The 23,293-nt window shown below is 50.2% G+C and overlaps 4 protein-coding genes across 10 annotated transcripts in view; 2 read left to right on the top strand and 2 right to left on the bottom strand.

The window, feature by feature from the left end:
- Window positions 1-856: 856 nt before the first annotated feature.
- On the bottom strand, window positions 857-4,642 carry LOC1280447 (transient receptor potential cation channel subfamily V member 5). The gene is made up of 6 exons (XM_061654346.1): window positions 3,928-4,642; window positions 2,176-3,471; window positions 1,958-2,109; window positions 1,619-1,892; window positions 1,312-1,554; window positions 857-1,235 (listed from the first exon to the last, which is right to left on the bottom strand). Exons 1-6 carry the CDS (start codon window positions 4,324-4,326, stop codon window positions 1,092-1,094), a joined length of 2,508 nt encoding a protein of 835 aa, XP_061510330.1. The 5' UTR covers window positions 4,327-4,642; the 3' UTR covers window positions 857-1,091.
- A 259-nt stretch (window positions 4,643-4,901) lies between these two features.
- LOC5667958 (drebrin-like protein A) lies at window positions 4,902-8,143 on the bottom strand. Its single transcript, XM_001689194.2, has 4 exons — window positions 7,052-8,143; window positions 6,581-6,773; window positions 6,347-6,510; window positions 4,902-6,257 (listed from the first exon to the last, which is right to left on the bottom strand). Exons 1-4 carry the CDS (start codon window positions 7,304-7,306, stop codon window positions 5,571-5,573), a joined length of 1,299 nt encoding a protein of 432 aa, XP_001689246.2. The 5' UTR covers window positions 7,307-8,143; the 3' UTR covers window positions 4,902-5,570.
- A 1,189-nt stretch (window positions 8,144-9,332) lies between these two features.
- Window positions 9,333-15,071, top strand: LOC5667957 (probable serine/threonine-protein kinase DDB_G0282963). The gene is made up of 3 exons (XM_061654347.1): window positions 9,333-11,100; window positions 11,175-11,411; window positions 11,483-15,071. The coding sequence occupies exons 1-3, from the start codon at window positions 11,058-11,060 to the stop codon at window positions 12,451-12,453; spliced, it is 1,251 nt and encodes a 416-aa protein (XP_061510331.1). The 5' UTR covers window positions 9,333-11,057; the 3' UTR covers window positions 12,454-15,071.
- Window positions 15,072-17,835: 2,764 nt separating this feature from the next.
- LOC1280450 (dual specificity protein phosphatase Mpk3) overlaps window positions 17,836-23,293 on the top strand; it is a 29,672-nt gene continuing 24,214 nt past the window's right edge. The window contains exons 1-2 of one of the 7 annotated variants that reach the window (XM_061659891.1): window positions 17,836-17,987; window positions 21,421-22,321. In XM_061659891.1, coding sequence (XP_061515875.1) covers window positions 21,847-22,321 — 475 coding nt within the window. In that variant the 5' untranslated portion in view covers window positions 17,836-17,987; window positions 21,421-21,846. Of the gene's footprint in view, window positions 17,988-18,036; window positions 18,056-19,922; window positions 20,257-20,308; window positions 20,551-21,420; window positions 22,322-23,293 lie in introns of those variants that run through there. The other 6 variants (XM_061659890.1, XM_061659885.1, XM_061659886.1 and 3 more) reach the window with 6 other exon arrangements.

Genomic DNA, 23,293 nt, shown 5'->3' with positions numbered 1-23,293 from the left:
ACCAGAGACTGTTCTTTTGAAGAGGCTGTGGACACAGCAATGGAAGGGGTTTGGTCTAGGCCGAGGTTCACCATCATCAAGTGTGGCCCATCAGGGCTTCGAGTGTGTTCTGGAGTGAGTTCATATCTCATATATTTATGATTGCTTTTGTATATCCCTGCCCACCGTCCCATAATGAGACCTACCGCATAAGCGCCCCCGAGGGCAGTGTGGTGAATACAAAAAACAGACCACATCCCACATCCCTTGCGCTGCCATTACGCGCCCGCTCATCGCACATGTTGCCGGCAAACGGATGTGGTGCATCGATTTTTGTTATTATGCCCCGCCTTACCAAGCGACACAGAACACAGAATCTTCATAGTGATGTGCTCTTGCTGTGAGTCTCTTATAGACTCTCAAAAAACGCACATCAAAACCATCGTTACAACCCATTTTCGCTTTGCCCGCAGACAAATAAATAACAATTCTCGGTCGAGGAGAAGAAAGAAATGGATTCCTGGTGTGCTCGCAGGACGGAAAAACTGCGCTTTTCCCCTACAACAAAACGCTAACCTTCACACGGGGCCAACCTTTGCTGTTGTTTTTGACAGGCGAGGGCGAACTAGCTTCCGAAAGACCTTGACTAGCGCAGCATGTGTGTGCGCGCTACCAAAGGATTCAAGGTCACTGACCCACATTCGCAAAAGTTGCAAGGCCGCGGGTACTGTAGTTTTTCTTTCTAGCAGCGTGCCACATTTGCATTGAGCTTTTTTTGCTTTTTGGACAAAGCTTTAAAGCTCGTTTTTTCTTTTTAAGCTTTTATACAGTGATGGTTATATGAGTGAAAGTGCCTTAAATTAGAGTTAACATATAGTAATGAGCAATATTAAACCTTTATTGACATTAAGCAACACTCCGTACAGTGGACAAGATACAAAAAAAACAACTTTATTCTCTTTATCTACCATTTCTCTATTCGAAGTTTAATAAAAAAAATTGCCCTAAACAGCTAACAGAGATGAACGAGACTGGTGGAAAAGTGGGGAAGTGGTATCGATTATTGCTTCTTACTGCTAGCATCATAAAAACCTCTCCTCGCCGAACGCCGCTCATGAAGACATATTCAAGTACTTCTCGCGCAGCAGCCGACGCTGCTCGGCCCGTGCATCCCGCTCGATCTGCCGCTTTATAGAGAGCCGCTCGTGGACGCGCTTCATTTCGAGTATCTCCTTCATCTCTTCCTTATCTTCCTCCTGAGAGAGAGAGAGCGAAAAAGGACAATAGATTGTATTACATTGCAAAGAGTTGTGCAAGCGTGATGCAACGCACCGTCATGTTTAATCGTAGCACCAGCGCACGACGCCCGTCCGACATCGGTTGGCTGTACGACATCAGGTTCTTGAGCCGCTCCTTTGGTGGGACGCCACGCTCGACGACGAGCACGATGCGGGCCCACTGGCGCTGCCACTCGTTCTTCGTTTCTGCAATCTTCTGGTACGTGTTGCCCATCATAGCGATCAACATGTTCACCAACAGCACGGCAACGATCACCATGAACAGCACGAACAAGATCTACAATAAAGAGTGAACCAATGATTAACTCCTATCAACTAGCTCCTCCGTCCACGTCCTTCACCTTTGCGCACATCTCGTGGTCGGTGTTCTCCAGTGCGCCATAGTAATCGCCAAAGTTGGTCAGCGACATCAGAAACATCGCTACGATCGACTCGATCGGTGACGGCATCGGGTTTGGGTCGCCCTCCTCGTCCGGCTTGTAGGACAGAAACACGATGTAGTACGCCTGCGAGAAGCCCATCACAAACACCAGATAGATGACGACGAACCGCAACAGATCGCCCATCACCATGCGGTATATCATCACCACGAACGGTCCGACCGTTTTAAAGCCACTGGGAATTAAGCAGAGAACAGTGAGATCTTCTCACTACTGAATTGAGGCACTGTTAGTACATACCGACAGAAGAATAGAAAATAGGGCGCTGTCGTCAGCATGATCGTTACGGCTACGTGATCTTCCAGCTCCGTAAAGCAGAGAACCTTCAGAAACGGTACGATCATCATTATGCAGCAGGAAAACAGAAACATAACCCTCGATGGTGCTGTCATCTGGAATGTAAGGATCATTGATGAGAGATACTCGCTACCAGAATTGCTCCAAGAGTTGGCACTTACAAGATTTTCGAAGAACATTTTCCGCCCAAGAAACTTCAACTCCCGCAAGGCAGCGAGCAGATACAGAAACGAACCGACCAGTATGATCATCTCCGATATGAGACGCACCTTGCCCTCCACACCGTCGTAATCCATCGTGTGACAGTTGGAGTTGAAGAACAGACCCTCGTCGTCCATCTCGGCCGGATCAAACTCACCCATCGCGTCGCTACTTCCGTTGCTCTGCTCTAGATTCGACAACCGTCCAGCAAAGCTTCCATTGCCGGCAAGCGCAGCCAGCGCATCCTCTAGCGTCGTTTCGTTCCACAGCTGCCGGCGAAGCTCTTCCTTCGTGACAGCAGCAGCAGTTTTATTCCCACCAGCCTCGCTCTCCTTCCCATCGTCATCCTCCGCCGGTGGTGGTCCATTGCGCAGCGTGAAGCTCACCAGCGACACGCAAAAGTAGCAGAAGAACATGAAAAACTGCCGATAGAACTTGTCCTTCACGAACGTGTTCCACTTCGTCTTGAGCAGATCGATCAGCACCCCGTCTAGCAGATCGAGATGCTCGTCCTTGTCGCCGAACGCCACCAGATTGAGGGCCGAATCTTTGTTAATGTTGCCCGTCTCCACGTCGATCGTGTCGATCAGGCCGAGCGGATAGGCGGCGCACGTGATGCTGCCCAGCTGCCAGTAGATCTCGCGCTCGATGTTCATGATGTGAAAGAACATCTCCACCCGGCCGAGCTTGGCCGCCAGCGTCAGCGGCGTCAGGTTCTGGTGGTTGCGGATGCTAAGCGACGAACCCACCTCGTACCCCATGTCGAACGTGGCAATCTTCTCGTATATCACCAGCATGTGCAGCACCGTGTTGCCGTTGAAGTCTTTGTTGTCCGGGTCGGCACCGCGGGCCAGCACCAGCCGGTAGCACTCCTCCTGCCCGAGACAGGCGGCAAAGGTGAGCGGGTACTCGCCCCAGTACACGTAGCCGTCGTAGTTCGTCACCTGCACCATCTGGACGACCTCCGTTTCGGGCGTATCGTAGCGGGAGGCTTTCTGGTCTTCCGGGCACATGAACGTACCGCAGCAGCGCTCGTTTACGTCCGCGTTGTGATCGAGCAGATACTTCACCATGGCAGGATCTTCGTTCACGATCGCGAGATGCAGGACATTCTCACCGTAGTACTCGTCGCACATGTACACGTCGTTGATGAGCTTGGGATAGAAGCGCAGCAGTCGTTTGGCCAGGTCCGCATGCAGAGAGGTGGCGTTCAGTAGGCAAAGGTGTAGAATTGTCTCTCCCACAGCGCCACGTTCCTGCAAAAATGTGGCAAAAGAGAAGAAAGTCGCATTTAATTCCTCGTGACATTAAAAGGAAATGTTTATGCCATGCTTTTATGTGTCTGCATGCGCGTTACGACATTTGCATAAATCCTGGAACGAGTCTATTACTCCATAGGGCATTCGGAAATTCGGTCACCATGCCACAAAGCCCCTTATTTACAAATCACAGCTGACTTTCGTCGATTGGCGCGCACCCTAAAATGATGACTTGTTTTACTTCCCCTCATCCCCCTTTCCAATGTGCTTTGCTTATATTTACACCGCACACAGGCGCACAGACGGAAGTAAACACAGACCGAGCACGTGCTCCCGAAGGCACGCGAATGACACAAATTGCCGCCATCTTTAAAGTCGCCACCGAGTGTACGGGTACGTTTTTCTGTGCCCCATTATGCAACTGAAAACTCTCCCCCCCCCCCCCCTCCTCACCTTTATGTTCCAGCACACCTCCCGATAGCCGGACGGGTTTAGGTAGTACTCGGCTTCGCTCACTTCCGGACAGACCGCATCGATGTCAAAGTCCTCCTCCGGGTTCTCCATCGCCCGGATCTCGGGCAGCTGCTTGTGGCGCGGCCGCTCCCGGTTTCGTAACAGCACCAGCACCGACACGGGGATGTACTTCCCCTTGCCCTTGTTGTACAGAAACGGTTCCACCTTCGTCTTGATCGCATGATCAATCTCGGCGTACTGCTTGTTCTGTATCGCGCGCTTCATCATGTCCACCAGCAGGCCGCCGCCCTTCAGGTTGACGAACTTGTACAGCGCCTGGGTGGACACTCCAGCCTGCTTCTTAACGCCACTGGTCACATTGCTCTCGGTATTTCCCATCCTGACATCCGGCGAACGGTGCTAAAACCCGCCACAACTTCACGTGTGGTCCTTTGAAGGTGTGTACACGACACCTCCTCCTGGGAGCTCTACCCTCCCCAGGGCGGTCAAATCGCACTTGACCAATGCTTCACTACTGCCACACGCACCCACGCCGCAGTGACTAGTATTTTGGGAGGCGGTTGGAACGTTCGTGAAGCGCGAAATTCCGCGAAATAGTTTATTGAACAAACAATAGCGACGGCGCTCACCGTTTCGGCCGTCCCTTCGCAACGGCGGCGTAGCACCGAAAGCGCAACACGCACGCTGGACTGCTGGACGTTGCTAAGCAACCTGGGCGCTTTTGCAGCTCTGCTCAAAGGAGCAGCCATGTGGCGGCATGGCGCAAAATGCCTTTGCGCTCTCTTTCTCTCTCTCTCTTTCTGTAAACAACTGTCCCCAATCGAGAGGAAGAATTCTCTAAAATGTTTAAAATTCCCATACATTTTACTCAATTCTTGAGGAATGTGCTTTTTAAACTAACATAAATTAAATTCGTTTCTTTCGCACAGTCTAAAAGCACTTCCTAGCGTGGGTTGTGTATTACTTTAACGAGGGTTCTTTTTTATTCCATCCCCGGGGATCTTCATTCCCGGTTCATTCGTTATAGGGTTGTCAGTGTAGATGTGGATGTACGTGTGGCGGGAAAGTGTGTATAATTAAATAGTTAAAACGCTTATCTATTATTAGTCTAGAACCGGGAGGCGTACACCCGGACTAAACGGGCGTAAAATGGAGAAGGTGCGCGATCGTTCGATCGAACTGCATTATAATCACACATCGCTTTCTCCGCGGGCGTGGAATCACGGCTTTGCGCACATTGACTACTCTACTTTAGACTGCATCATCACTGGTTGCCGCTGGAACCTGGGAAAAACACCGAGAAACGAGTCGAAGAAGACGTAAACAGTACATTCAAAAACACTTGCCCTAATGCTTCCCGTTAAACGCTTGCCCGAGTGGCGTATCTCCTCTCTCTCTTCGCAAATATAGCTGTGCGACGTGTGTACATGTGTGGGATGTGTGTGTGTGTGTTTGTGCGCTACAGTTTGATCTAAGTCGTGATCGTATATGCACTATGTTAACAGATTGCTATACTTATTCGTGTGATGAGCGCGCTTGCTTTTGCCTATAACCAATATATAATAACGACATGGAGTGCGCGCGCCAAGCACGTATGTCAGAGACACGCGAAATAAAATGCTTTAAATGAGCTCGACGTAGTTCGCCGGGAACAGGCCGTACGTGCCGTCCGGGGCCAGGCCCTGCCACCAGCCCTCGTCGATCTGATCGATGTGCGTGATGATGTCGTCCGGATCGAAGCTGATCTCCGAATCGTCCGCCGCCTGGTAGTCGTACAGTGCCCGCGCCCGTATCATGTTGTCCTCGTCCGACAGGTCGATCGTTGCGTTCGGGTCAAAGTACTGGCCGGCGGCCACCTCCGGCACCTCTTCCGGCGACAGGACGGGTTCGCCGGCTGGCACCATCACCACCGGTGGTTCCTCTTCCGCCGCCAGCGCCGGGGGCGTGTCGGTCCCATTTTGGCGCTCGCTTTCCAGCTCCGCCTTGAGCTCGTTGATAATACTGCGTTCTTCGAAAGATGCCGTCGGCGAGAACGGTGGTTCGGTTAGCTCCTGCGCCACCTCGGCCTGAATGTGCGTCGGGCTTAGCTGGGCGGTGCTGTTCAGGAAGCGCGCCTTGGCGCTGCTCACCTTCGCGCTCGCCTCGACCACCTGTTTAATTTCCCGCTCGCGCTCCGTTTTGCTCTGATCGGACGCCTGGCGGGCGTAGCTGCGGTCGGGGGAGACGGGCGAAGCCGACGAGACGCTGGCAGCGGCTGTTGCCGCACCTTCGCGCTTTTCAAACTCTCGCTCCTCTCGTTTGCGTCGTTCCTGTAAAAGGTGGTGGTGGGAAAGGGGATGATACAACAGTAAGAAAATGCCTTGGCAAATGTCACGTGGGTGGTGGGTAGCATGTATACCTCCTCTAGCAATACTGTTTCATTAAGCTTACGCTCGTACTCCGCCTGCAAGCGATGCTTCTCCTCCTCTTCCTCCTTGCGCCAAAACTCATCCCGTTCGGCCGGATTGATCTCCTTGGTGGGATTGACTCGGCTGTAGTTCGTGCCCACCGGTTTGGGTGAATCTAAAAAAAAATACGAGCAACAGCAACATTAGCAACAAGTTTCGATTTTATATGGACGAAACCATCCTACCGATCGCTTGTGAGTAATCCTTTACTTTGAAATCGTTCACCACCACCTTCTGCAGCTTCTCCAGTATGCGTGCCTCCTCCACGTCATCCTCGTTGGTCGCGTGCACCGTAATGTGGGCACCGTGCAGCAGGCCCGTTACATCCCGCACGTGTTTCGCACAGGTTCCCTTCCTGGCGATCGGGGCACCTTCACCCTACGGGGTTTTATTTGGTGATAAAGAACGGGAAAACAGCAGCATATATTAGTATTTTTCCTATCATTAGATACCTCCGCTGTCTCGACCCGCACAGCGATATGATAAGAGAAGCGGCAAGCTTTACATTGTGTGATAAAGCAAACATTGCCTCATAGCATGATAAGGGAGGCATAGCGCGGTTTCATAGTTTTGCGATAGAGGTTGCGTGTACCGACCGCAGCCAGGGCCCGTGCTAAATGATTCAACCGGTGATTTGAATAATGTATAAAGCCTACCTGCCAGTTGATGAAGACAAACTTTGCGATGCCCGTTTCGCTGTTGTCCACCCGCAGGAAGGCGTACTGAATTTTGCCCGAGTTCAGCTCGGCCGCCAGCTCCGAAATCCCGTCCTCGCCCGTCTCCTGCACCTTCAGCACGTTCGTCTGGCCCTCGTACCCGAACAGGGCCCAGTTGGTGGCACACTTCCGGTCGCAAACTGACTTCCACGCCGCGACGATGGCATCCCGGTGCTTCTGCAGATCGACCGACATCTTCGCCGGTTCGTGCCCAGTCAGCAACTGCTCTGTCCGGCGGGGTCCGCGCCCTCTAGACGGCGGACAAGACAAGACAAGACAAGTGTGCTGTCCCAGCAACCTCCGGAGAGCGTTGACCCACTTTCACGCACGAGCGCTTTCGTCGTCACACCGATCCACACCAAATCGGGGAGAAGTGGGAGAAAACGGAGAAGATGGGTGGATCTCGTTCGCTCGTGGCAGGTGGCAAAAGTGCAGTGCACCCTATTCAATGCACCATGCCTGCAGCCACCCACACCGACACACTGGGTGCACTACTGGGGTGTTAGTGCCGGCCGGATATGCCCGGATGACAAGACAATACTAATTACACCACCGCACGGGGCAGCAAATCGTATTCCACCGGGAGCGACGATCCAACACACACAGCCCACGACACCTCCGCAGCACGGTGGAATGCTTGCTTGCTCAAAACACCCTTGCGTGAAGGTGAAGACTTTGGGCACCCCCGACGAAGAATGTCCACCAGATGAATGAAATGTGGCCCAAATGCTGCTTTTGTTGAAAGCTTCACGAAGGAACACGTGCCACACACTACCAAAACCACGAAATACGGTGGTTTTCCTTTTGGATAGACATTCCCAAATCTCGGCCCGCACTACTTCGCCGTGGTTTGTCTTTTTCGGGTATTATTGGCTCGGGCATATTTTGGTCCGAGAGAGAGAGCTAGAGCAGGGCACACGGAGTCAGGGAGGGGGTACACCCATTCGTTGTTTTTGCTCACCCACACGCTGCAACGGCGTTTGACGTTTGTGAGCAAACTAAGTTCCAGTGTCAATAAAGAGCCAAACGAAGCTAAATTGACTGCGAGAAAAGCCTTTCAATTGAATTGGGAAGTTAGAAATAGAGTCTGCATTGAATGACTGAGTGTTTAAAAAGAAAATTAGAATAATTTGTGAAATTTGAAGATTCTCGTTTAGCTCAACATGGCGGATAGATAATGACGTTAACCAACCTGACAATTTCGTCAGTTGTCGTCGGTTTAATCAAATGCAATGTTTTCGTTTCTCTTTGTAATACTTTTTAATTACTTTTCATGTACAGGAGGATGTTGTCAGGAAACACAAAAAACCACGCAACACCTTCTCTTATCATAAATTTATCTTAACTTTTATTATTTACCTTATTTTCCCTTCCAAATGTATTCAATTTCAAAAACCCTCACCTCAAGCCGACTTGCGCAATCCCTCTTCCAGTACTGAACCTGGTGGTATAGCTGCCAACCCCGGACAAACAATTACTGCAGTTTGTGAGCTCCAAATCGATACGATTTTCCCTCGCGGGCGAGCGTTTTTGAAAGCTGTTGCGAGGGTTTTTGAAGGTTCAAGATGGCCGCCAAAAAGTGCGGGCGCTGGTGTGCGATTGTGTTGGTGGACAAAATTAAATTGCCAATCCCCCTCTTTGACCCCACAGGCTCCTTCATTTCATATGTGTGTGGTATTATCATCTTTGCTTCGCCGTCTCACTTGCTTTTGCATCAGCTATTCCTGCAACTTCAAGTGATTGTGCCTCAGCAATTCATTTTGTTTTCCTGAGAGGCGAAGAAGAGCATGCCTTACTAATGCTTAAGAACTATTATTTTGTAACTAACTTACCCGGCGCCGGAAGATGCCTCTTTGCAGCCTCTTTGAACGGCGATCCTATGCGTTGCACAGTAATCTAAAACCTTTCAGCTATTGATAACAAAAACACGTGTACCAATTTTCTGTTGATTTTCGTACAAAATAATCACCAAATAGAGCACTTTGAATTCACATCAGTTACACGATTTGTTTACGTTTTTTTCACGGGTCCATGTGCGCGAAAGAGATGGCATGACACAACGAGCGAGAACATGCACACCTCGGTATATGATGGGCGTAAATTGTCACCAACACAACGAAAGCCATATGGACAAAGGAGGACGAACAGTAGGCAAGTAAAGGATGGGTAAAGAAAGTGAGCGAGATGCAGCGATTCTTGAACGTCAAAAACTCCCGCCATGTTGTACGGGGGCATCAGCGCAACACAACACACAACAGCAACAACAAAACTCCCCGAAATTCGATCTCGTTCTGCCACCAACAAGCAGCAGCAGCAGCAGCAGCAAATGTTGTCAATCGAGAACAAAGTGCATGAAGAGCAATAGAGTGTGTGGGATCAAAATATAGTTTTACAACGCATACAACAACGGTGCCGTACCAACGCGCTGACTCGAACGCGTTCGCTTTTTCTGTGTGAGGCTGTGTGGGCTGGTGTGGCTGTGGTTCCGTTTATTCTGACCGAGCAACAGGTTAGGCAGCAGCAGCAGCAGCAGCAGGCGCATTGAGGCAAACCCCCCTTTTCTGTGAAGCGAAAAGAGAGAAGAAAAAAAGAACGATCGCGCAGCTGAAAGGGGTTGGAAAGAAAGTACGCGATTTCCGCGACCAATTTGTGATGCAAGTGTCGTGCCAGTGGGTAACAATGCAATAGACAGTGGGGTGCAAATTTCGAACCAACGTGTTCGTGTGCTTCGATTCCGTCCACCCAAATGGATCGTGAGCCTCCCACAGAAAGCGTACTGATCGTACGAGGGGCATAACGCGTAGAAGATCACCTCTCCAGATCGATTTTGCGGATGTTCTTGGGAATAGAGCGTGATCCTGGAAAGAGTGTTTTTCCTTAGCTAAATCGCGATCGGAAAAAAGAAAACAAATAAGTCTGTTTAACTTGAGTCAATTTGCAATCTTGAGGCGGAGGAAAATCCCTTCCGTTGAACATTAACGTAAAGCGAAGAAGGCTCCACCGAAAAGAAAGGAGAAGAACCAAGGAAGCAGAAGAACGAAACAGAGACAACCCTCCCTCCAGTCCCAGACCCCTCCTCTTCTCCCCGCCCACCCGTGCGTCCCCTGGACGTCTTGTCCAAATCGTCTTCCAACTTCTCATCCGCCTGCTTTCTTCGCCTTCGCGTGGAGTCGTGCTGGTGGCGGACGTGTAAAAGCGAAACAGAGCTGCCCCGCGTAGTGTGATCCAGCTGCCGTCGAACAAAGCGAGAGCAAGAAGGAGAAAGAAGGAGAAAGATCGCCCCGGAAAAAAACGAAGAAGACGCAAGGGGCAAACTCGCATCGCGCTCACTGTGACTCGAAAGCGAGAGCGAGAGCGAGAGGGAGAGAACGATGAGATGCTGAAATGGTGTTGTGAATGCTACTACACAAACATTGGTGAATTGTGATTTATTTCCATTGAAGTGCAACAAATTCGTTCTGTGTTAAGTTTTCCGGGAACAAAGTGCCAAAAAAGGGACCAAAACCGGCCAACCACATCCAGGAAGCAAACGGCGTGAAAGCAAAGGCTGTTCGCGTTTTGACAGTTCACAGCTCTCTCGCCACGGGCTCCAACTCACCGCGTGAGACGTGAGTGGCTTGGGGGGCTTACTCACCACTCACTCACCACTCAGCGAGCCGTCGCGATCGTCACTTTTCGCGTATGTTTTGTTGATTTGGGGGTCAGAAAAAACGGACAGAAGTTCCAAAAGGAAAAGGCGGACGCATCCCCGTCAGTCCGTGTGATCATTTTCCGTGCCCGTGAATTCAACTACAGCGTGATCATTTGATCGGTGCGCTTGGAGCAGGGACTCCCCTCGTCGTTGTTTGGTTTACTTCTTTCCTTTTTCTTTCTTTCGCCAACCGGGAGGGATCGCGATCCCACAAACGCTGTCACGCTGAAAAAGTTAGTGCAAACCCGTCTTAAGATGATCCGTGATCCTGGCGGTACAAGCCCGAACGAGAATCAAGGTAACGTCATAACTAGCTCCTCCTCCCCCGCCCCTATCACGCCCATCATTTCATCGCTTCTTTCCCTTTTCCAGATTCTCCCCCTTCGCCCAAGTATGATCGGATACTGGGGCGGCCGCCACCCCCGGACGACATGGAAATTCCGCTGGACATGACCGTTCGGCGCAAGGACTCGTCCGATGGGCAGGGATCGCCGACGGGCGCGGATCAGTCGCGGGACGAACCGATCAATCTAAACGTGCGCCCGAGTGTCATTACGAAGGCACCGCCACCACCGATAAAGAAGCGCATTAGTCACATGCACACCAACGGTACAGGATGGCAACGGAAATGGTGTTTTTGTGTATTTATTTTCACATTCAATTTCTTCTTTCCTCGACAGGTGAGATTGTGCTTAAAAGTAGCGTGAGGACAACGACCGCCACCACCGTCGAATCGGCCCCGATCGTGAACGTTTCCTCCACGTACTGTGATGTGTCGATCGAGGAACACTTCCGCCGTTCGCTCGGCCCAACGTACAGCTCGATCTACGGCGACAAGCACCAGCAGCCGCAGCAGCAGCCATCGTCTTTGAATGTGTTGAACAACAACATCAGCACGGGTGGGGCGGGACCGCCATCGTTTGTCCCCGATTCGCCGGTGCATCACGTGCCACCGCAGAAGGTGCACCCACTGCCGCTTCCGCTGCTGTTGCAAAAACACAGCATGGACACGGGCGATTCGTTACCACTGACTGTCACCGGTCCCCCTGGTGGTGGCGGTGGGATGCGAAACCACAGCAGCAGCAGCATCAGCTCCAGCTCGTCCGTCAGCTCGAACAGCAGCATATCGAGCAGCTTGAGCAATACCAGCGGCATCAGCAGCGGCGGCAGCAGCAGCAACAACAACAATAACAACAACAACAACAATAACGCCAACCACATCAGTATCAGACCGCCGCTCGGTGCGGGGATACGTGTGGTGGCGCCCGAAACGATCGAGCTAAAGCTGTCGAGCGATCCGGCCCCGCCGGTACCGCTCGTGCCGGCCACCGTCATGCCACCGTCGCCCGGTGCTCCCTCGTCGGCGGCCAGCGTAGCGGCCATCTCGCTAACCTCACCGAAACACTTGCACCAGCAGCAGCCCCCGCCGGCCATCTCGCCAGCCTCACTCACCACCACGATGTCGCTGTCATCCTCCTCGCCGGCCTCATCGCTGGCATCATCACCTGCGCCGTTCCATGCGACGCTGCAGCAACAGCAGCAGCAACACCAACAAAAGAGGCCCGACTCTGGCGAAGAGGTCGACGATCATTTCGCGAAAGCGCTCGGCGAAACGTGGAAGAAGATCCAGGAAAGCAATATGAATTTGTGAGCAGACGGCCGTACGGTACGCCGTACGAAGCTGCGGGAGACAAAGCTCTCGGCCGCACTGAATTTGTTTGTTAATGCGAAAGCTGTGAAAGAGGGGTCACCTGTCTGACCTGCCTGCCGGACCTGGCCCGACCTGGCCATTTGAGGCCATCTCTCGTACATTTGTTTCCTTTTTTCCCCGCACACATTATTTTTGGTATCGTGTAGTTCTCGCGCGGTGTTTTGTTTTAGCAACTAATGTTAAGTTCCTTTCTTGCAAAAACGGTGAGAAAAATCGTTTTAATTTGTGATCGATCGTTTCGGCAGCCAGATTGCTTATTTAGGGTGCTGTTTTTGCGCTACATGTGTTGATTGGCCCTTCCCGGAGGGAACGGGAAAGAAGTTTTTAAAAGTGCTAAATCCATCCATCTTTCCCTCCCCTGTTTTGTTCAACTCAACTGGGCATCGTGCACGAAAAGCATAAGATCAGCATGGAAATAGGGAAATAAGGAGTAAGATAGAGTTGGGCAGAAGAGGAATAAGTTCGGATCATCGACCGCTTCCGTGCTGTATATTTAATAGTTTGACTATTTTCTTCACCATTTCCCCCGTTTTTTTTTTTTACATTTACCCTGCTGAGGGTAATTTGCTGCTCACAAAACACACAAACACGCACATGCATACACATTTCACTGACTTGTTTAAAACGAGTGCATTTACTAATTCCTTGTTGTTTTGTTTTTTTTTAATTAAATGTATTATTTGAACGGAGGGAACAGATCCACATCGGCGGTGTGGCGTCCTTACTTTACTGTTATTATAATATTTTAACTAAATCAAGTTTAAAAACAATCAAACTTAAAGGGGGGAAATAGTTCAGTTCAGAGCGTAAAGGTAGTAAGGTGTGAAATATTACAGAACACAGAGTCCCCTTAAGTGAGACTATGGGGCTTTTGTAAAAGAAATGTATCGCCATGAAGCGTATTGTTTTGCGTATTAGTGCTCTTGCTCCAAATAGTGGGGGAAGCTAAATCTATAATCAAATGTACTGCATCTTCCACTAACGCGTGTGCTGTTGTAACCCTTCTAAGCAAACCTGCATCTTTGCTGTGGCTTCGCCCGACGTTGGCTGAAGAAAGTGAGTTTAGATTGTAATTTAAATTGCATCTAAACAGATTTGTTGTGTGTAAGGAGAAGCCACCGTTAGGGCAAGGAGAGAAGCAAAAAAGCAGTTGCCTTCTTTTTTTGTTTGAAACAAATGTTAATCCAGTTTACAACTAACCAGTAGTACACACCGTAATTGTTCCTGTTCCGCCAGAAAAGGCGCTCAAAAAGAAAAGTAATCCAACACGACACGACACACACGTAGTTCGTTTGCTGTAGTGTATTCTCATTAACTCGTAAGGTCCGTAGCCAATACTGGGCGGTTTAACTGTACCGAAAGATTGTTGAAGGCAGTGGAGCTACGATTGATCGTAATTCTCGTGCGGCTCGAAGTGATATAGCAAACTATGATGAAAACGAACCGGATGTGTCAAAGCGAATTGTTTCGCAGCTTCGCGTTGGTGTGTTTTTTTTTAATTCCTTTATCCTTCGATTCAGAAACCCTTCAAGCGCATAGGTTGTAGGGTTTATACTAATCTTGATAATCGTGTACTGCCACAAGTGCGGCTCACAAGTCCTATAGAAGGTAGTTTGAAGAAGAAAAGAAAAAAACAGGAAGCGATCTCCAAAACCTCTTCCTTTCGTACTTGTATGTGTGAGTGTGTGTTTATAGTAGTGTAATAATGTGTGTGTGTAATGTACTAAGGACCACATGTATTCCCTCAATATCCGGCCCCCAACGTGCTTTGCTTTGCTCTGTCTGATTGTTATTTAAGTTTAGTTGTTCACGTTGTCGTTCCTTCGTCGGGTACTGATTTCGAATGGTGCTAGAACGATTTCATATGCCATCTAAGCACCGATAGGAAGCCAGTGCCCGTCAGGATTATGCCCCTGTCCCGCTATACGCCCGCTAGGGAATGTTGCTAGCCAGAAGTGCATCCCCAAGAGAGGAACATGAATGTAACTTCAAAGTGCACTTGTTGATGATGTATAGTATGCAAGTACAGATTTGTTCTATAAGAACGCACACACACACATACACTCGCAAGAAGTATGTCCAACGGGAAGGAGTTTTAATAGCACCGAACACACACACACGCACACACAAACACATACACTTATTTTTTTAATTTGTAATGTTTAAGCGAAGGAGAAGCTAGATGTTTGTTTTAATCGAGAAAAAAAACTCAATCCCCTCCAGAGAAAAGCAATGAAATTGAAAAAAAATCAAAATTTTTATACGAGTTCCACACACACAACGGCACACACGTGTTCGTGGTGGAACAAAACGGAAATGTTTTTTTTTTAATCTATATTTAGCCATGTAAGTCAAACTGAAATCAAACTATGTAACGTTATGAAATTATTAAGCCCATTTACGAGCGCAGATGTTTGTGTTTAGAGACTGCTAGGAGATGATCTAGGATCTAGGCGAGCAGGGAAGGCTCTCTCGATCGAGCAGTAAAGGAGAGGCAAAACGCTAAACACGATGATACATATTTTGTGATAAAGTATAAAGTGTACACTAACGGCAAATCTCTCTCTGTGTGTAGCCTGTGATTTTCAAGAAAAGTCCTTTGTGTGTGTCCTGTTCACTATCACACTGCTGAAGATGAGAACACGTCACCAAACAAACACTTTCCACCCAACGATCACACGATGGACACTCGTAGCTTCGCAAGAACGTTATCCTTTCCCTCCCTTTCCTTTCCCCATTTCAATCACACGTTTGTCACACTTTTTGTTGTGTCCCTAGACCCTTGAGAGGGCTCGTTCGTACGTACACACTCTGCACTCCGGCGGCCAAACACTTACTGCGCCCTGTTAGTGACCAAGTGAACGGTTTAAATCATCAATTCACCACCTGTGATCGGTCGCCCTACCCCCAGGGCGTGCGGTTTGGTGACAAAACTAGGACCCCTCCCCCCCCTTGCACTCCTCATCACAGCCATAGGGAAGGATGACGTACGGGTGCCACCGCCGCGCCACCGTCGACGCCGTTTTGGAGTCATCCGATACGACGGAGATACAGCGGCGAACGGAGATCACACACTCTCGCAGAGCCTCCGTTGCGCAAAGTTCGTGGACGTGGCTCAAGTAAAAACACACACACACACACACACATTGGGGAGATCTGGATAACCTTTCATGCCAAACCCATGCTCCACCAGTTCTGCACTTCCCTTCATCATGTCCCTGTGTTGATGCGATGCCGCGATCCATGAAGAAATCCCCGTACAGCAGGATCATATTACTTCTAACCTCACGCCGCCCGGTGAGGCCCACAGTCCGTCTCTCCACCGCAACTGGGTGGCTGTGAGGGCGCGCGCGCGCCTTGGTGGCATCGTTTTACCACGTGATTCTAGTGTTTCCTCCTCCTCCTCTTCCTCCTTCTCCTTCCACCTCGGTACGACTGGCTGCACACTGGGCTTAGCTGGCTGGCTGGATGGCTCGCTGGCCCGGTTTTGGTACTGGAGGATGCACTTGTTTCTCACGTGTAACGGAGACGCTAGCAAAACACCTGATCCGTTACGGCGCTCCGTTTCCGGGAGGTGCGCACACAATGCAGATCCTCCGTAACTCCGCCCCTAGGGGGCACTGCAACGCTCCAGGTGCAGGTGGGATGCGATTGATACCATTTTGGGGCTTTTGTTTTGATCTGCTATGTCCGCTGGTTAGGACAGCGGTGTCGACTTCTTGCTGTTGGTGCTGCTGATGCGTGCATTGGATGGCATTTTCTGTAAAGATCAAGGAAGCGACGTCACATACACGTCAAGATGGCTTAATTACGACGCCCACCTGTTCCTGGAGCATCGTGAAGTCGTCTCCAGGGCAACCAACGACCTCCAAAATGCTCACTGGCATTTGCAAATGTCAGCCGTGCCGTGCCCGAGTGATTAGAAAGCAAACCCATTAATAGCTAATAATTCGTCTTGGTATGGGGTCTTTCTCCTTTGGAGTTGGTGATAATTCCCCTCAAATGCTTCTGAAAAGACCGATTTGTAGAATGCTTATTGAAAATGGAAAGATCTTGTCATCGTCTACTTTTCCTAAGCGACCGTAAATCGTTTCCCAAACTATACTACGGCATCCTGATATAACGAGAATGGATCCCGATTGAAACGAACCTATTTCATAATCCTATTAGTATGCCCTCCCCAATCCTTACATGCCATTCAGTAGAACAGAGTGAAAACCCCCCGGAAAACTAATCCTTTCAGGCTTCCACCTCGTGGAGTTGGAGAGAACTCCATTCCAGCAACAGCAAAAAAAAGGTAACCATTCATCGCTGCAGCAAAATTGCCTCCGTACACCACTGTACACACTATCCCTATCTTCAATAGTTGATTTAATTTTCAAACCCTCCTCATGCTATTCTCAATCAACCGGAACTAATAGCAGAGAGAGAGAGAGAGAGAGAGAGAGAGGGAGCACGAATAGCACGGATTCACTACCTTGCGTTTGGGCGATTGGGGAAAAAGGACCATGTGCGCGCCTGGGAGCACTGGGTACCATGCAAACTTCCTTCCTTTGCGTCCGTTTCGCAACAAAAACCCATTCAGCCCTTTACACGCCCGAGACAAGACAATTGATGAATTAAACTTCCATTTTCTATGCCTCATTCCTTGGGGATGCCCTTCGTCCCCCCTGTCCCAGGCAACGCATGCGAACTTGCCAATATTGCAGCGGACGGAAGTTGGGAAATTGTCGTCCTTGCTGTGCTGCTGCAGCTCGAGTTGCACGAGTTGGGCTCGCTGGTGGTTACCCAACGAAACCCGCGCCAGGCCTACGAATCCAGGCAGGCAAGGCAAGGTCGTGCCTGCAGTAAAAGGATATCTAGGTGCAGTTCTACCGCAGCCTGGATGCGCTTACCCCACCACCCCATGTGGAGCCAATCGCAACCCCGCTGCAAACCCGATAAAGTGGTCGAATTCCATGAATGAATCCGAAAAACGACAACATGCGCTCGCTCGCTCTCGCTATCGCTTGCTCTCTTGCGCTCACGGCGATGGACGCGGCGGCTGTTGGGCTGGGCGAAAGAATTCGTCCTTCAAGGTCTCCCACGAGCGGGAGGCCGAGGTTGGTGTGTGGTGATAGGATCCAGCCATGTTTATCCCTTGACATCGCCACTCCCGCTGCTACTTACCCTGCTAGCGGTTATGGCTATAGCGAGGGGCCCACATGACAGGTTGGTCGTCGGGAGGTTCGGTTTCGGCAGTCCAACGCGCGCATGTGCGGTGCCATTCGAGGCAACGATGGGAGCGCTGGCTGGTTCTGTTTTAGTTCCCATTTCACTGCTTCGGAGGCTGTGCACAGTTCCAACCTTCAAATAATTACACCAGCCCATTACGCCTGGCACGGATCCCTGCGGCTGCTGCTCTGCTCTGGTACCAGAGCGGTGGGGACACACACGCGAGACTGTTTTGAGTTGGCTTGAAGCTGGCACAATTGGTAATTTTGTGGCAAGGATCGACCAGTGTTTCGATAACCATATCGGTTAGTGATTCTTGGCGTAATCGGTAGGTTGCCGCGACGGATTGTTGTGCAAGGACACGGTCGGACCCATCAAAGGAGTGGTGTTGTTGGGTGGTGCAATTATGGCTCTCGTAACACACGGCCTACTGTGTACGAAAAGTGTGTAAAGTGTCGATTGGAAAGTGATGAACAGAAATCAAAGTGTGCCTGTCACACAACACAATCCGCACAGGCAGGCCTGTATCTTAGGACGAGTTCCTCCTGATTAGTTTTTTTTTTTTTTTGCATAAAGTCCTTCCCGTCAGTACTTCCATTACATTATCCTACGCATCCTTCACAGAATGCGCTGCCGAAAGTTGACGTCAATAGTCGTCGTTGTCGACCTGTGCGGTGCGTGGGATCAGAGTACGATTCTTGCGGGTCGTCGTCGTCGTCGTCGTTGTCGTCTACATCAAACAGCATCCGAGAGGGCGCCCCTTACCGAGAAAACCGAGCAGAACACGGCCGCCTCCGTAGAGTGTACACACGCTTTCGCAAGAACGTCACTGCTTACGCATGCTGCTGCTGCTACTGCTGTTGTTGGCCGCAGATCCTGTATTAAGGAGCTCCGTGGGTTGATGCTGAGCGACTTGCTGACGACGACGACGACGTTGGCGGCGGCGGCCGTGTGCTGACGAAAATCATTATCCTTTTCGTAGGCGTTATGCTTGGGATATTTTCTTTCCCTTTTTTTCTTGTTGCTCTGCTTTCTCGGTTTCTTGCCGAGGGCGTTCGTTCGAAAACATACGCCTTCGCACCGCCACCGGTTTTGGGAGGTGTCTCGGTGGGTTGGCTGCTTTCCTAGAAAAAGGATTTACGCAATCCAATTCGGCAAGTTCTAAAAACACGCCGAGCAACGCGAAGCTCTCTGTGGTCGCGTGGGCGCTCGGGACTGGCGGGCGTTTGCGTCTGGAGGCGTCAAAACGCGTACATCGCCTGCTCTTTCGTCATCCGATGTGCCGATAAGGCGGAGGGAAGCGAACGCACCTTCAGATGTAATTTGAAAAGCTTGGGTGGACGGACCGCACCTTGTTTCGGTTTTCGCGGTGGGCGAGCGAAGGCAATCAGAGCGGATTTCATGTGCTGGTGTTTGGGTGCGAATTACAGTTATAGAAATCGGTTGAAAATAGTGTTTGTGAAAGAAAGGTGATTGGAACAATCGGATAGGAATAGAAATAGTGAAATTGTGCATTTTCAGCCATTAAATGTTACACAAGTGTGATTAGCTGTGGAATTCTCAAACAGACGTTACATCCACGTGCCATCGGAATGCGGAGAATCATCCAAATCGTATCCTTTATCGAAACGGGGCTCTAATTTGAAACAGTGTTTTTGAATTCCTCAACTGGCAATTTCAACTGTCAACAGGGGCACACAGATGTAAACTGTCATTTTGTTATGCTACAATTACACGATTCGTGTATTTTTGTGAGAATTAAAAGGAGAATATTTCACTTGCAAATCACTTGCATTTCTGATTTGGGTGTATTCCAGCCCAAAGTGATAAAATTTAAATATTTGTTCGAATAATAAATATCTCTTCACTCACCAGCCGTCTCCGTGCAACGTGTAGATGCTGCTTAATGAGACGTTTGCGTGTAAAACAACAATAATGAATGCCAAAATAAGAACACAAAAACTCGTTAGGCTAGAATTGATGCAACAAAAATCAATTAGAAAGTAGGAACAGAAAAGAATAAATTGTAAAAAATAATTATCAAACTCACCAGCCAACTCCGCCAGGCGTTGCACATGCGGTTCCGCGAGCGAACCACAGTATCGAAGTATTGCGTTTAAACATCCGCCCCTCTTCAAGGTGTGTGCGTGAGAGCGCGCGGGTGTGTGTGCGTGTGTGCGTGTGCGCGCTGGCCCCAGAGTGTGATTCAAAACACAACACCCGTTTGTTTCTTCGCTTCGCGTACAGCGCTTCATTCATTCTCGTTTCGCTCTTCCTTCGCCAAAGGTGTGTGTAGCGCGCTGCTCTCGCGCACTCCCGAGCCGGAGCCAGTGAGCGCGTTTATGACCGGTTCTTCCGTTCTTCGCGTTCTTTTCCAGCCGCGAGATTGTAAGTTTGCTCTAGTGCTGAGGTTTCCTCCCTCCCCCCCCCCCGCGCTCCCTTTCCACCCCTTGCGGACACACACGGACAAGCAACTAGTGAGGCTCGGCATTTATGGAAGCCACCATATCAACGGAGAAGAGCATAAGTGTGCGTGCGTGAATGTGGGTGTGTGTGTGTGTGAGTGTGTGTGTATCGTGAATGAAATTCTAACCATCATCACCAGATTAGGAACGTTTGGCGACTCCCAACACGGTGCGCGCCGACCAACAAGCACACACATTCCAACAGTGCGCTGAGTGCCAGAAGTCGACGAGGGGTTCCGGTTCGAAGCTTTCTCGAATTGCTTTGTGTTTGTATGTGTGTGTGTGTGCCTTTTTCGTATGTGTGTGTGTGCCTTTTTCGTATGTGTGTGTGTGCGGGCACGGGGCGCGTTTGTGAATGGTAATAGCGAGCGACAGCAGCAGCGCAACAGTGAAACAAAACAATCCGAGAACCTCCCAAAAAGCTGCTGCTCATTTCCTGGAAGCAAGGTTCCCTTTTGCTTCTCGCCCCCTTACACAACACAGGAACAGTACAAACAGTGCAAAGCTGTATCTTCCACACCAGCAGCAGCAGAAGCAGCGAGCAGTGGTGGTGGGGGGAAACGCGACAAGAAGAGAGAGAGAAAAAAAGACGAAAAACCCCTTGGAAAAAGGGCCTCATTAATGTAGGGCGCTGCTCCGGGACGCTCCGGGAAGAAGAGAAAGTCGCGACGCGAAGCAACAAGAGCGAAGCAAGCCTTGGAATTGAAAACAATTTCGTGCAATTGTGTGCTGCATCAACCGCGAACACAAACAGAGCAGAAACGGCAAAACGAATCAAGAGTCACACACGCATTTAATATGTTTGTTCGTTTTTTTTTGTGTATTTTTGCTGTACATCCAGCTTCCCTTTCTGTGTCCGCTCTCCCTGTCTCTCTCACAGTGTCTCTCTCTTCTTTTTTTCTTTCGTTTGTTCCAATCTACGGGGATGATGGGATCAGTGAGAAGTGAGATGAGCGTTGTCGTGATCGTGCTCACTCGCTGACACATACACGCTTGATCTTGCATCTATGTGTGTATGTTTGTGTGTGTGTGAGATGGTACGGTGCATTTTGTGCAATGCGATCGTGTGTTTGATCGTCATCTTACCCTGTCATTGGTGACGTCATCAGCCTCCCTCTTTCCCTGTCGCACTCACACGCGCAAGCCTCGTTCCGTTCATTCATGGTTTCCGCTAATCATTATCTCGTTATCTCTCTCTCTCCCTTGACCCCCCCTTCTCTCTCTCTAGGTACGTTCAAATTAAAAAAGCGCGAGCCGTGGGCTTGAATCAAGAGTGTGTTTTTTAGCGCAGCAGCTCCAGCGATGACGATCGAACCTTCTGCACTTCGGCGAGTTGGATGAAGCAACATCGAAAGATCGTTTTCTAAGAGAAACAGTGAGTGTGCGAGTGTGTGTGTGTTGTGAAAAGTGTGAAAAAATGGACTGTGGACGATAGCTTTTGCGGCTGCTCCTGTTGCGGGTAAAGGGCCACGGCAAGGCCAGAAAGGTAAACAAACAAAGTGTCAAAAGTGTTCGCGATAAGCGCGATAATACACGCACGCACACACGCAACAACCGGCGGGTCTCGTTTCGGCGTTGAAGCAGCTCCTAAAAACACGTGTGAAGAAGAAGAAGAAGACAAACAGACAAGCACAAACCAACAACAACAACAACGATGCCCGATCACGATATCGAGATGATAACGAGCGAGCAGCTGCACGCGGCGCTGCGCAAGTCGCAGAAGCACTTCATCATACTGGACTGCCGCAGCTCGCACGAGTACACGGAAAGCCACATCCGGACGGCGGTCAACTTCTCGATCCCGTCCATCATGCTGCGCCGGTTCGCGGCCGGCAAGATCGACATCACGTCCACGATCAAGTGCCGCGATCTGAAGGAGCGCATCCTGTCCTGCTACAAGGAGAGCACGTTCGTGCTGTACAACAATAGCAACGAGCCGGTCGGGGACAGTGGCGGCGGCGGCGGCGGCGGGGGAGCTGGCAGCCGCGAGGAGCTGGTCATGATGGCCACCGGATGTGGTGCCGGCCTGGTGCCGGCGAGCGGTACGGCGGCCGCCGGCAACGACACCACGATTAATGTGCTGCATCGCAAACTCAAGCAAGATGGCTGTCGGGTGGTCTGTCTCGAAGGTAAGCCCCCTTTCTGTAATGCATTTCTGTACTGTATCATACACGCATCATGTACTTTTAGATCAGAGTTACGAGAAACGTCTGAATTTTCTCGCGGCGAAGCCGTTAAAACAAAGCAACTGAACTGAACGCTTTTGACCGTTCTGACCGGAACTTTAATTGCTTCTAAAAACACATTCTCACGGTCACGGTTGCGAGTGTTTCGGATGAATCAGCCCGCGCTTTGTGTAGTGTGTGTAGCCCCAAACGGAGCGATGACGATCGAGTGCGATATGTTTCTGCCTGACCCCAGTGCATCTCGTGTACATCCGGCTATAATAGGGATTTGCGATTAGTCACACGTGTTGCAATCCCCCCGATGCGCCCGGAACGACGGCCAGTTGACCGCAGGAATGTCTGCTACACCCGGGCTCAAACAACACAAACTTTCTGCCCTTTTTTTCTTGTTTACAGAAAAGTTTATAATTTTGTACAACTGTTTTGTGACGATGTTTTTCTCCCTGCGCTCTGTTTTTCTCCGTACACGAGCAAAGCGCGCGTGTTTTGTTGTAAATCGTGTCGGCAAAGCAAACGCATCGGAATTTCCATCGGGTCAACAAATTAAAACAAAGCCACCCCGCGGGGCGTCCTGCTGCACGACCACCCCCTTCCGTCACTCGGTAACAAATTCCGAAGTGATCGTTAAAACAAAAAAGAAGCAACGAATGTAAGCGACAGAACAACCGTGGAGGGCCGCCCCGTAGCCCCGTACGAGGTTTATGGTGTGTGTCTGCTGTTTCTTCTTCTGTCCCTTTGTGCGTGTGTGTGTGTCTGTGGTGACGCTTTTGGGCAGCCACGACGATGACGACGACGGAGGGAGCGGTTCACTCGTTTCCCGTTTTCGTTCCGCCGGAAATGGTGTCTTTTCGTTTGTATATTCAATCGTCATCTTTTGGAAGACGAATCCCCGACCCATTCCCCGCGTGCTGCGCC

This window comes from Anopheles gambiae, chromosome 3, assembly GCF_943734735.2.
Source record: "Anopheles gambiae chromosome 3, idAnoGambNW_F1_1, whole genome shotgun sequence".
Taxonomy (NCBI): domain Eukaryota; kingdom Metazoa; phylum Arthropoda; class Insecta; order Diptera; family Culicidae; genus Anopheles; species Anopheles gambiae.
This window is presented reverse-complemented; position numbering and strand designations above follow the sequence as displayed.

Excerpts from the sequence above, each read along its gene's own strand:
- LOC5667958 (XM_001689194.2), bottom strand. The coding sequence starts at position 7,306 with ATGTCGGTCGATCTGCAGAAGCACCGGGATGCCATCGTCGCGGCGTGG. Across the intron at positions 6,511-6,580 it reads GGATTACTCACAAGCGATCG|ATTCACCCAAACCGGTGGGC; the intron begins GTAGGATGGTTT and ends ATTTTTTTTTAG. Across the intron at positions 6,258-6,346 it reads AAACAGTATTGCTAGAGGAG|GAACGACGCAAACGAGAGGA; the intron begins GTATACATGCTA and ends CACCTTTTACAG.
- LOC5667957 (XM_061654347.1), top strand. The coding sequence starts at position 11,058 with ATGATCCGTGATCCTGGCGGTACAAGCCCGAACGAGAATCAAG. Across the intron at positions 11,101-11,174 it reads AAGCCCGAACGAGAATCAAG|ATTCTCCCCCTTCGCCCAAG; the intron begins GTAACGTCATAA and ends TCCCTTTTCCAG. Across the intron at positions 11,412-11,482 it reads TAGTCACATGCACACCAACG|GTGAGATTGTGCTTAAAAGT; the intron begins GTACAGGATGGC and ends TTTCCTCGACAG.
- LOC1280447 (XM_061654346.1), bottom strand. The coding sequence starts at position 4,326 with ATGGGAAATACCGAGAGCAATGTGACCAGTGGCGTTAAGAAGCAGGCT. Across the intron at positions 3,472-3,927 it reads AGGTGTGCTGGAACATAAAG|GAACGTGGCGCTGTGGGAGA; the intron begins GTGAGGAGGGGG and ends ACATTTTTGCAG. Across the intron at positions 1,236-1,311 it reads TGCTACGATTAAACATGACG|GAGGAAGATAAGGAAGAGAT; the intron begins GTGCGTTGCATC and ends TCTCTCTCTCAG.